Raw genomic sequence first — 12,818 nt, forward strand, 5'->3', positions numbered from 1 at the left:
CGTTCATCGTAACAATAATTCTGTCAGAATGTTTTTATTTGTGGGCGTATCGATGCTCGGGTCATGGGTAGAAACATAAATATCAGATTAAATTCAGGATCGAATAATTCTTGTTCTGATTTGCTAATATAAACATTTTATTGAGCGTTGCTCGACGTTCCCATCGCGTGTCGGGAAACTTGCACACGTCTGCAGCGTTGCTGTAAGCATCCTAAAGGAAGCGCAGTGTAGTGATGAAATAAATCAGCTCATAAATCGTCCTGAATAAAACCATGATAGCACATTATCATGATGGCGGCTCAGGCTCATTGTTATTCATGTTACAGAGTGTATGTTACACAGGCCCATCACACAAAGGTCACAGATTAGTTTCCTCCTGCAGCCCGTACGTGTGTCCATCAGCAGCCGCGCTCTCTGTCAGCGTGTCCTTCAGCAGGACACTGAACCTCGACCTCGTCCTCACTGCCAGTCTCTGAGGATCAGCACACGAGCTAAACGCCTCCAATGAGAAATTTAAATTCCTCCGCAGCCGTCGCTTTGAGGGGGAATCCTTCTCACGGCCCTTCACGTGTTTTACACTCGTCTCAGCGTCGGCTGTGAGGGCAGATCAGCATCAGCCGAGGTCAGGGGGAGATAACGGGGAGGGTTCAGGCTCTCGAGCCGGTTTTATCAGTCGCTCTCATTGAATTGTGGATAAAAGACGGACGGTGGAGGCCAGAGTCTCCTTCATCAATTAATGGAGAGGACGAGAGCTCACAGAGGACCCCATTAGAGCTAATTACAGTCAGAGATAAGGAGTTCAGATGTGACGCCCCGATCTGTCCAGCTCTCTCTCTTTGGTTTCGTAGTAGGCAAGACTTTTCCTAGAAAGAAACATTAACCCCTGAGCATGCAGCTTCCACTCTGGTGTCATTAAACTGGGCCCTAGTTTTTGAATTGCTTGAGTAGAAATGGCTGCAGTTTAATCCTTGTGGGTAAATGGGCCTGATTACATTAAGTCCTCTACAAGTTCTTGTTGTTTCCACTGACAGGCTCAGATTGTTAAAAGCCCCCGTCAGTCAAAGCTGGTGTTCTCTGTAATCGATAGAAGCAATAATATTTGAAATTGTCTCCATAGCTGTGGAGAAAGTCGCACAAACGGCTCGTGGTTTCGCCCATTCTACATTCCTACAACACCCAGCATGCATTGCGCCCCTCCCTCCGGAAGGAACGGCCCAGCGAGAGACGCTGGTGTGAAATACTGCCGTTTCTCTGCTCTGGTTTTTAGTCTGAACATCTGGCTCATGGTTTTAATTAAACAAACTGGGGTTCAACTTGTGCCACGAGCGCGAAGAACACAAACACACGAGACTCAGAGTTATGGGGGAAGGCGTACTGTACAACACGCTGAAAATACACTCACATATTCATGGACGCACACATGATGAAAAGAGTCCGTCAGTGATCACTGATGTCTCCGTAGAGGGTGCAGTAAACAAGTCCGGACATGTCTCCGTCGCTGCCGTGTTTCAAACCAGAATCGAAACCCTGCAGTAGACGAGAATATACCGATGGATCGTCTAAAAACTCTTCAGGTCTGCAGTCGACATTTCAAACCTGACGATTCTGAACGAGACATGACATCGGAGGCGTCCTAGACTGAGGAAGTGTAGTTTAGCGAGTGTGTGTGTATAGTGTGTGTGTGTGAGGAAGAGAGAGAGCGATGGTACAGTGTGTGAAAAGGAAAAATGAGAGAGGACAAATAGGACAGGTAACAACTCGTGCATGTGTGCAGTCAATGTTGGTTGTTGGTGTGTTCACAGTCAGCTTTTCTGAATTTATTTCTGTGTGTGTATGTATGGGTGAGAACATAGACATTATTGGGTGTTCATGCAGACCCTCCAGGATTTTACAGGCTTTTTTGGGGGCTTAAAATGCCTGATTTCACGGCACTGGAGTATATGAATATGACGTACAGCAAGGAGCAGGCTCTATTCCAGTGGTTCCCAACCTTGTTTCTTTGGAGCCCCCCTGCTTGTATCTAAGCTGCGCCCCCCCCAGCCCGCACACACGTACACCAAAACAATAAAGTGATTCATTCCAAATCTTTATTGGCAAAACATAACACCAATCAGTCTGCAGTTTGCAGAGGTGTGGCCTACAAAGTAGTTCCTATATCTGAATGAGGACCAAAAAATATGCAGTTTCTTAAAGTTTTTTTTAACATGTGAAAATCGAATCTTGACAGTCTCAGTGCAGACAAAGCCTCGCGCACCCCCAGCGATCTTTGGCGCCCCCCAAAGTGGGGCCCGGACCCCAGGTTGGGAACCACTGCTCTAGTCCATTCTTATTTTTGTGGTTGCTGCTGCGCGTCACGGAGAAAAAAAGTTCAAGATCTTTCAACTCTGGCAGCGGACTGGCGTGTGCGTGAACTGAACGCGACCATGTCACAGGATTGCGCCCGCTTGTTGCTTTGCTCCCCCCGTCTGAAAAGCTTGCAAGGCTTGCATACCGGGCATTAAACATATCCAACCAACCACCTCCTCATGGTGCATGTCAGGTCATCGTCACTTTCAACATCCCTGCGATGGTAATCTGTGTAATCAGCAAAACAACATGCAAACAGATAAATGATATAAAGAGCTAAAAAGTCTACATGAAGTTAAATAGAAACACGCAGAGCTGAAGTTAGCAGCAGCTCGACTCCCAGCCCCTGAAGCTCTGCCAAAGAACATCTGAGAAACACTGATTTTTAACATGAATCAGTTTTATTGAAGGTTTCACTGGTTTTAATCCCAGTTTCACTTTGTTTGGAGAGAAAGCGACCTCTGCAGGTAATTCAGCTCCCTGTAAAAAAACATGTCAACGACACACACTGAAGGAATCCTCACATAAAACCTGTGTCTCGCAGCCCCTCCTGATGCTCTGTGTCTGCTGAAAAGCGTCAGAGAAACACGGATTTATAAACTTGTAAACTTGTTCAGTGGTTTCACTGGTTTTAAACACTGTTCCCGCTTGTTTTTGACCTCTGAGAAAGATTCAGTGCTCAGGAAAAACTTAAAAAGTTGGGCTCACATCATTCGCCTGCAGCTCGGCTCCCAGCCCACAAAGCTCTGCCAACGTCTGTTGGAGAAACACAGACTTTTAATTTGAAACTGCCTCAGTGTTTTTTACTGGTTTAAACCAGTTGGTCCTTTTTGTTTTAAAAAGAGGAGACGTCTGCAGATCATTCAGCTCTGGAGCAAAACCTTAAAACCGAGCTAACCTCGTTAGCAGCAGCAGCTCCTTCTGACTTCCTGTGTCCACAAACAGTTCTTTATTCAGTGTAATAAAGTTAATAAACTCATAAACTGCCGTATTCCAGTCGGATCCACTAGAAACATCCCACAGTGTTGAATATCTCTCTCTCTCTCTCTCTCTCTCTCTCTCTGTCCGTCAGGTTGAACATCCTGCTGGGCGGCATGACGCCGCTCTACTTCCACATCGTCAACGTGTGTCTGCACTGCGCCGTCACCTGCCTGCTCATGCACACCTGTGAGCGCTGCACCTTCGAGGACTCGCGCCTGGCCTTCGTCACGGCGCTCTTCTTCGCTGTGCACCCCGTCCACACGGAGGCTGTGAGTGCTGTTCATCACAAACACACACAAAGCTAAGCGTGCCAACAACAACGTCTTCACATGAGAGATGGTTTATAGTGGGTTAGTCTAAATAGAAACTTTGACCTTTGACATTACACTGAAACAGCTACAATAAAGCTCTGACCTTCACCTCCAGACTGGAGTCACAGGAGTACCACACAATCAATAAGTCTGTACAAGAATGAACAGGAAGTCCCGCCCAAAGCCAGTTGATTGACAGCTTTAAATATTCAGTTTAACTAAGGAAAATGTGCTGCTGCTGTGACCTTATGCTTGACCAGTTCAGCCCAGTGCAACCAGCAGCAGCTCCTTCACACACATTCATAAACACACCCTCACCTTTAATGGAAAGCCAGGAAGCTAAGTTAAGCTGGAGTCCACCAGAACGCCTTCACAGAACAACACTCGGTAGTTATCCTGCAGCCCGTGTGGTTGGCTGATTGGTCAGCATTGCGTAACACCGATCCAGTAAACTGATAGCTCGTGGATCTCTCCCTACTTTTATCCTGGATTTATAAATCGTCTTTCTCTTGCTCTCTAAAATACATTCTGGTGTAAGAGAGCCAAACTGTAACCGGCTGAATTTACTGAGAGCCTGAACACAGACGACATCCCCCTCAGGCTCTGCTGGTTCTGTCCCAGTGTGTCTCTCCGCTGCTGCTTCGTATTGGATAACAAGACTTTTTAATTCCTCTTCAGCCCCTCTGGAACGTCACGTTACACATGTAGAGCCGCAGAGCGAAGCCGTGCAGTTACAGCAGCACATGCTGCACATTCCTCTGGTGCCTTGTTTGAAGCAGCAGCAACGTTTTTTATTGTAATAACTTTTATACATTCATCATCACTTCTCACTGAAACAGTCTGACTGAAGCAGGCAGACGAGGGTCGCTCAGGATGACGTGTGAAACGTCCCTTTTTCTGTGAGCGCGCTCAGAGCCTGAAGCACAGAGAGTTAACAGAAGGTTCATATCCACCTTCATACCTGTTACCTCTGACTGACGCTTCAGGCTTTGTTGAGCCAGCTCACTTTAATAAAGCCTGAGTATGTTGAACTCGCGCGTCGTACAGCTCTCTGTTCTGCGTGGATGCCGTCATGTTGTTGAAACATCCTCAGATGCATTGCTCGTATTTTGACGTACAGATAAGACGCACAGCGGGGGGAAATAATTAATTTCAATGGATGACAGCCAGAGCTATTTGTTGACACTCCCTTAATCATTTAGTCACTAAATTCTTCTGCTGCAGGTTATTTTGACCCACTGTCTGTTTCTTGAGTCCGCACCTGTCCGCCCTCTGCCTTTCACTTGTCCAACCTGCAGGAGTGTCTCACAGGAGGAGAGTATGTTCTTTAGGATGAGCCCACGATGTCACATGGTTAAATTATTCACGCCTGCCGTCAGCTTTGTGTCTCTGTCGTTCACAAGCTCTGCTCTACCTTCCCTGTATTCCCAAAGGGCGACATTTACCTCTGCATGACTCTGAGGGGTTGTGAGTCAGGTTTTGCAAGTTGTGGAAGATATGCAAAAACCCTGGTTATTATTCCTCCGCTCACTGCAACAGGTGTGTGACAGCCAGAGCTCAGATGTTCTGCACACGAGCGCTGCAGAGAAATTGAAATGAGGGGGAAGGGGGGCTGAATGGAGCGGAGGAGTGTGTGCAGCCTGGAGAAAGAGTCAGAGAAATGCATGAGATATGGTGGAGGGGGGCCATGAAAGGAAGCGAGAGGAAGGAAGGGATCGAGCGAGGGGGAGATGAATGCAGAGCAGCGGGGGTTGCAGTAGGACCGGCCTCCTGCCAGGGCGCTCCCCCGACTCCCTGCGCAGAGACGAGGAGAGACGAGGCGGAGGAGGAGGAGGAGGAGGAGAGAGAGCAAAGGGAAGGTTCAGAGGAGAGGAGGAGGAGGAAGTAAGCGGGGAGCGAGGGAACAAGACGACAAGACAGAAAAGAAAAGTGAGAGCAGGAAGCGTGAAGGAGTCAGAAATAAGGTCTCAAAGTCTCCGGGCCGGCGAGGAGAGACTTTGATTTCCCAGCATGCCACTCAACCTGACAGCACAGGCAGGAACTCTGAGCTGGATGTGAGAGCCGACTCTGTGCACAGACAGACACGCGGCATGTTTACTTTGTGTTCAGGAGCATTTTAAGCATATTGTATATTTTTAAAATGTTTGTCTAAGTCAAAAAAAGATTCAGTTGAGACGTAGATTGTATATAAGGAGTGGATGTAGTCACCGTGATGTCACCCAGTGGTTTGTGAAACTCGAAGCTAGAGGTCTTCACGGGTCCAAAGTTTCGTGCCTGAACCCGAAGAGAACCCGACCCCGGCCGGGCGAAACGGATCCAATCAGCACCGACTTCACAACTGATTAATATTTACAAGTTACCGTCAGTCAGCTGTCCTACCTGTGTGATGCAGCCTTCTCCCCTGAGCCTGTCCGTGCATATAATCCATCCTCCGCCAACAAAGTTCATAAAACACATCCAGGTTTCCTGTTAGCCATGTCGTGTTGGTACCAACAGCGATGCTAATCCACTCGTTATCTCAGATTAAAAGTCCACTTCCTGTCACGCAGAAAGATGACAAACGCGCGGCTCGTTTAGAAGCCACACACACGTGTTACACTGCGCTCACTCTCTTCTCCTCTTTGTCCACAATTTACATAAACGAGGTTTCACCTCCTTATATTCATTTTCTCTTCACAGTGTCTCACAGACACACACAGCACTTTAATCACGACCAACGCTCATCACGGCCGGGAACTGTAAGGAGGCAGCTTGTCTCCTCTGCCGACCACTGCTTCGCCTTTACGATGCTCGTTTAATGTTTACCTTTATTTCCTCTTTTAACTCTCTTCTTTGTTTACATCCTGTTCGATCAGCTGACTTCTTTTGTAAACACATGTTTAACCTGAATCTTCTGCTACCTGTTTAATCTGAAAATGCAGCCCTCATTAGCCGCCAAAATAGTTTGCTATAAGAAACTCAGTTTCCTCTCTGCTTAGCCAAAAGAAAATAACTCAGGATTCAGTAGATCAGAGAGTCAGGATGCTCTGAGATCCATACGTGCACATTTTAGGAAGCGGTCCAGTTTTTTTTTTTTTTGCTATTTTTATGCAAATGTCCTCGAGAGCAGAGTGGACGAACAGTCGGCCAAACACACACGCACACACACACACACACACACACACACACACACACACACACACACCGGCACACACACACACACGCCGGCAAACACACACACACACACACACACCGGCACACACACACACACGCCGGCAAACACACACACACACACACACACACACACACACACCGGCACACACAGCCTGCTGACTCCAGACTGTTCCTCAGTATAAACAGCCTCCGTCATTAAGACCAGATGGAGTTCATTTTTCCTCATTGTGATAAGGAATGAGATGGGTGGAGGCACACACACACACACGCACGCACGCACGCATGCACGCACACACACACACACTTTAAGGGGACGAAACATTTTTCACCCCCGATATGCCGCTCGCTCTCTCCTTCTTATTTTATTCTTGAGAGACTTTTTCAAAGAGAAAAAGGAGCTTGTTTGTTCCCGACTTTCCTCCGAGAGACGTTTTTCCCCCTCAGTGCTCCACTTCTTCATCCGAACTGAAACATTTAGTGGCCGTTCACACAAACAGAATATTTGTTTCTCTTCTGATCACTCAGATGGAAACAGAGTTATTCTGTTGCGTCTGTCGTAAGCAGGAAGAACAAAAGCTTGTTTGTTTCGCTGTCGGACGGCGGCAGCGAGAAGCAGCAGGACGATTTGAAATAGATTCTGTTTCCTCTTCAGTTAGCAGAAAGCATTAGCTGCTATCATTAGCGACCGAGTGCTAAATGATGTTGTCTCGCAGCAGCAGCAGGAGCTCCTCGCACAATATCTGCACACAGAAGCCGAACATGAGAGAAAAGGGTCAATATTTTATCTGTTTTGTTCTGGAGTCGGTGATGATTTTACATTTACAGATTTATCGGCTTTACAGTTTTAATGATGCTTTGGTGATCTAAACAGGAAGTGTCCTATTGGCATGAATTTACTGAGTCATGCTGATAGTTTAACTTTAACCCTGTTTTCAGCCTTTATTTGCTTTATCCTCCGCAGAGGGGCGTACCCCATCTGAGATACCGAGCGAATGTTTGATCAAAGAATTTTTATTGAAGAATTTCACAATATACAAAATACAAACAGTATGCTGCATCTAATCTAGAGCCCAGTATCTACCAGTCCCGCCCGCCCGCCCGTCTGAGCACACACACACCCACCAGACCCAGACCGCTAAATTAAAATCAGTCATTTTACACATTAGACAAGGAGGAGAAACACGCAAACAAACAAACAAACAAACAAACATAAAACAAAACATACAGACACACACACAGCGACAGAACAAGTCAGAAGTTTATGAGGTTCCGAGCGAATGTTTGAAAGAACTATTTTACAAAACTTTATTTTTTTCAGTGATTTTACGCAGAAATGTAAAAAATTGAATGTTTCCAGCTTCTTAAAATAAGATTTTGCTTCTTTCATTGTCATGTGTGAGTGTCATGAGCGTTAATAAGACACTTTGGCTTTTGGACTGTTCACTGGACAGAAGACATTTTGAGACGTCAATTTAGTCTCTGTGTGAGGAGCTTCTTTCACAGTTTATGGACATTTTATAGACTAATAGATTAATCCATAAAGTGTGAAATTATGTTCATTTGTAGCCTTACAATAGAATAAAAAAACAGTGTCGAATAAATCTTAAATCTGCTAAAATAAGAACTTAATTGGGCTTGTCCGTATCCGTAGTTTGTATCACACAGTAAACATCTCCTCTTCCTCTACTTGTTCATCATTATTATGTTGTAAGTATTCTCAGCAGATCCAGGGTCAGTGCGTCTCTGGGTTCCTGTTTTCTGGGTCTGTACTCGGTGAATGAGGCTCCTGTTTCAGAGCTGAAAAGCCTCCATTCATCCTCCCCCCTCTCCTCTGTCTGCTGATAGCACGGCGGCCATGTGTGGATCCCATCAGCCATATGTGTGCCGTGTCGCTGTCGGCTCTCTCTCTCTCTCTCTCTCTCTCACACACACACACACACACACACATGCACACACACAGAGAATAAAGCTGTCTCCGGATGTTTGGGCTGCCGGTGAAGGCCAGGACACACCGAGCCGAGGGACAGACGACTCGACTCAGATCGTCCCCGGGGTGACAGCCTGCCTGCGAAAAGTCACACTGGCTCAGCGTGCGCGTTTGGATGTTTGGGTGTGTTTAACCGAGCTGTACTTTTACACTTCCTCTCCCCTTCTGCCGGGGTTTGGACTCAGAGAGGCGGCTGCAGCTGCAGCTGAGCTCAGATTCCTGCACAATTATGTAATGGATCCGAATTAGAGACGGCGACGGAGAGAGGGGTGAGAGAGTGAGACAAATAGGTATGTTTCATTCTTTCCTCCTCTCTTTGTCACTCAGGCTGCTTCAGTATGGAGCCTTTTATTCCACTCATCAGCAGGGCACATGAACAGTCCTCCTGTAAACACCTTGATCAGATTAAAGGGTGTCCAAGCGAACATTTTATTGCACTTGTATGAAGTTAACTTGCATTTGACGGATACTTTCTGTCCCAAATGTTCAAATCCCATCGCTTTCCCTCAGACTTTCATGTACAGCTCCTGTTCTAAGGAACCTTTTAGTGTCTGTTTTCTTTCTTTCGAACATTTGATTAGCTCTGGTTTAAGCCTTTAGCGTCACTTTTTTTAAGCTAACAGGAAGTCGTCTGTTTGGTTCAGGCACAAAAGCTACTGAGTAGAAGAAGCACGACCTGGTCTGGGCTATAAATTATAACTCCACATTGACGTTTTGTTTCACTCTGGACTCGGCCCCCCGTCTCCTGAGTGAAGGTCTTACTAGTGTTTCATGCAGACAGTCGGGGGAACTTTTTGCATCTGATGGCCATGACAAACAAATGCATAACCTAGATATCAGTGAGGCTGAATCGTGGGACTCTGGCCTGTGGAAGTTCCTGATAGCTTGTGCATGTTTACACTGGTCCTGCACAGAGGACTGGCTCATGCACACTTCATGCACTTTGCACCGTTTCTTATTAAATATGTTTTCAGCACATCTGTAGAGATTAACCTGCAGCATTAGTGCTGACTGAATCTGCAGTGAGAGGCTGCCTGCTGTGAAGAGAAGGACACGCCCTCCTCTCTGTATTTGTCCTCTGCTCGTGTGCACGTTTGGGTGAGGTTATTTATGACATGTTTCCACAGACAGACGGGAGGTCGGCAGACAGTTTGACTCTGATCATTCCACACCGAACCAATGTCCTGTTTGGAATGATTTGGGATGAATATATGCTATTTATATATATATATACATTATTAGCATTAAAGAACAAGTGAATACCAGAATCACTTCGTATATTTTCATCAGAACCTCCCTGCTCTTCTTCTTACTCATCTGTATCCAGAGTGTGTGCAGCAGAGAGCGGCTGGTGGAGCCGCAGTGTTGATGTCCCGCCCCTTCCTCTACCCAATAAACCTTTACCTTGTGTCCTTGGCGTGTTGGCGCCCTCAGGTGTCCTTGGCGTGTTGGAGCCCTCAGGTGTCCTTGGCGTGTTGGCGCCCTCAGGTGTCCTTGGCGTGTCGGAGCCCTCAGGTGTCCTTGCTGTGTTGGAGCCCTCAGGTGTCCTTGGCGTGTTGGAGCCCTCAGGTGTCCTTGCTGTGTTGGAGCCCTCAGGTGTCCTTGGCGTGTCGGAGCCCTCAGGTGTCCTTGGCGTGTCGGAGCCCTCAGGTGTCCTTGGCGTGTCGGAGCCCTCAGGTGTCCTTGCTGTGTTGGAGCCCTCAGGTGTCCTTGGCGTGTTGGAGCCCTCAGGTGTCCTTGGCGTGTTGGAGCCCTCAGGTGTCCTTGGCGTGTTGGAGCCCTCAGGTGGGCTCAGTCTGCAGCAGAACAGCTTCTTGTGTCGGTCTGAAGCAGATATTCACGCTGATGGAAAGTTCAATGACTGTAGTGTTAGTGTTAGTTACGTCTCCTCTCGCCGTTCCTCCTCTACTCTGCTACTCGGGAACAGAATGCTGCAGGAGCCCCATTTGTCAACAGAGCTGTCAATCATGAGGCCACGCCCCCTTTTTATAGCATCAAATAACCTTTACAGATCTGCATCATGTTGTAGTCGTTTCTGCAACCTTCACACTCGTTTGTTGCAATTAAATCACATGAAATAAGTCTGTGCAAAGATGGGAGTGAAGGACTGCAGATAGAGGCGTGATGGAGGGATGGGATCAGACGGTGGACAATGAAGAGAAGGAGGGAGAACTAGAAAGTTTGCTGCACAAACCGGTGTGATGTGAAGCATCTCTCCCCTCAGCTTAAAGACTCTAATCTGTTTACTGCTGCTCGCATTTAAAACATATTCAGAGCGTGTGTGTCGAGGGATAGAGAGGCTTCACACACGTTTTATTTATGCAGAGAGGGAGACGAGGCTTCCCTGTCCTCTCTCACCCCCCCCACCTGACTCGTACTTTCATCTTACACCTTCGATCACTCTTCATCCCTCACTTCCTCCTCTGTTCTCCTCTTCCCTTTCATCTCCGTCCATCCAGGCCGTTCCAAAGTATTTGTAGGTGATGAAGCAATGTCTTTTTAGTGCACGCACACGCACACACACACACACACACACACACACACACACACACACACACACACACACACACACACACACACACACACTTCAAACTCAGAGTCAGAGACCATCCACTTATAGATGTAAATAATCTCCTTTCATCTTACTTGTGTGTGTGTGTGTGTGTGTGTGTGTGTGTGTGTGTGTGTGTGTGTGTGTGATACTCTGCATGATGGACAGGCTCACAAGCTGTGCATGTTTTCCAAAACTCAAAATAAAAAGCAGCAAACACCAAAGTGAAAGCTTAAAGTGTGTGCGTGTGTGCGTGTGTGCGTGTGTGCGCGTGCGCGCGTGCGTGTGTGTAAGTGTGTGCGTGTGTGCGTGTGTGCGCGTGCGCGCGTGCGTGTGTGTAAGTGTGTGTGTAAGTGTGAAACCCACATGTTGTCTGTTCCAGCGGCTGCAGCTGGTTCTAATAGAAGTCTCTCTGACACACCCTTCCTCTAAACACTCGGGGACATGTGGCCTTGATCGCACCTTTAAAGGAAGAATCCGACTTCAAATACTGGGACATATTCTGAAAGTCGTCTCCTGGCAGTGAGCTTTGGGTTTCTAACTTTGTTATATTTGATGGTTAAGGCTCCATTTTCCTGTGCAACACTGGACACACGTATTTGATGGGAAATGCTGTTGCTCTTTTCGGTCATCTTATCACTCCAGTGTCTCTGATATCCTTTCGTGTGGGGGGGAACCCCGAGGACGGCCGAGCACGCTCTCTGTGGATCGTCACGTGGAACCAAACGATAGCCAATCAGGAAGCGAGCTGACTGAAGTAGGAAGCACAACAACCAAATCCTAACTAACTAACATAAAGGGAAACTAATCTCAAACATGCTCACATTACAAGAGGAGGAGATGATGCAGATCGTGGGGAAGCAGAAACAGTTGCATGCTAGCTTAACGTTTGACCAGTGATGTATCAGCAGGCTTTGGTTCATGCAGGAAAACATTCTGTGTAAACACATCTCTGTAATCTGCATGTAGCTAATAATCTGCTCTCTGACGTCGTCTCTCAACTCCAACTCAAGTTGCGAGTCAGACTGTAAACAATGCGGCACACGGGACAGGAAGTGTTGGCAGGAAGTCCTTCATCGCAACACGCTGGCTACACTGGAAGCTCTGTAAAGTTGGCCTCCGCTCCCAAAGGATGCATCATCATCAGACGATGGCTGATGGGTTCAGAGATTGCTCTGTGATTGGCATCTTTGGTCAGGCTCAGAAAGTATTTAAAGGAGCAGTCCGCCCCTTGAAAAAGCCTCCGTCAGTCAAAGCTGGTGTTCTCTGTAATCGAAATTGGCGCCATAGCTGTGGAGAAAGTCGTACAAAAAGTTTGTGGTTTCCCCATTCTACATTCAACACCCAGCATGCATTGCACCCCTCCCTCTGAAAGGAACGGTTGTATTTCACGGCCCAGGGGTGGCGTTTTCAAGGCGTTTTCCAGTCGAGGACATTGATCGCTGCAGGCGACGGCTCAGAGCTACAGAATCCGAAATACAACGAGAAC

The 12,818-nt window shown here is 47.2% G+C and overlaps 1 protein-coding gene across 1 annotated transcript in view; it reads left to right on the plus strand.

The window, feature by feature from the left end:
• tmtc1 (transmembrane O-mannosyltransferase targeting cadherins 1) overlaps nt 1-12,818 on the plus strand; it is a 116,276-nt gene that overhangs the window by 10,632 nt on the left and 92,826 nt on the right. Inside the window, exon 2 of the mRNA XM_069671120.1 lies at nt 3,419-3,596. Within this exon, the coding sequence (XP_069527221.1) occupies nt 3,419-3,596 (178 nt within the window). The remainder of the gene's footprint in view (nt 1-3,418; nt 3,597-12,818) is intronic.

This window comes from Semicossyphus pulcher, unplaced genomic scaffold, assembly GCF_022749685.1.
Source record: "Semicossyphus pulcher isolate SPU_LCO1_2020_fin unplaced genomic scaffold, fSemPul1.0.p SCAF_20, whole genome shotgun sequence".
NCBI classification, from domain to species: Eukaryota; Metazoa; Chordata; class Actinopteri; order Labriformes; family Labridae; genus Semicossyphus; species Semicossyphus pulcher.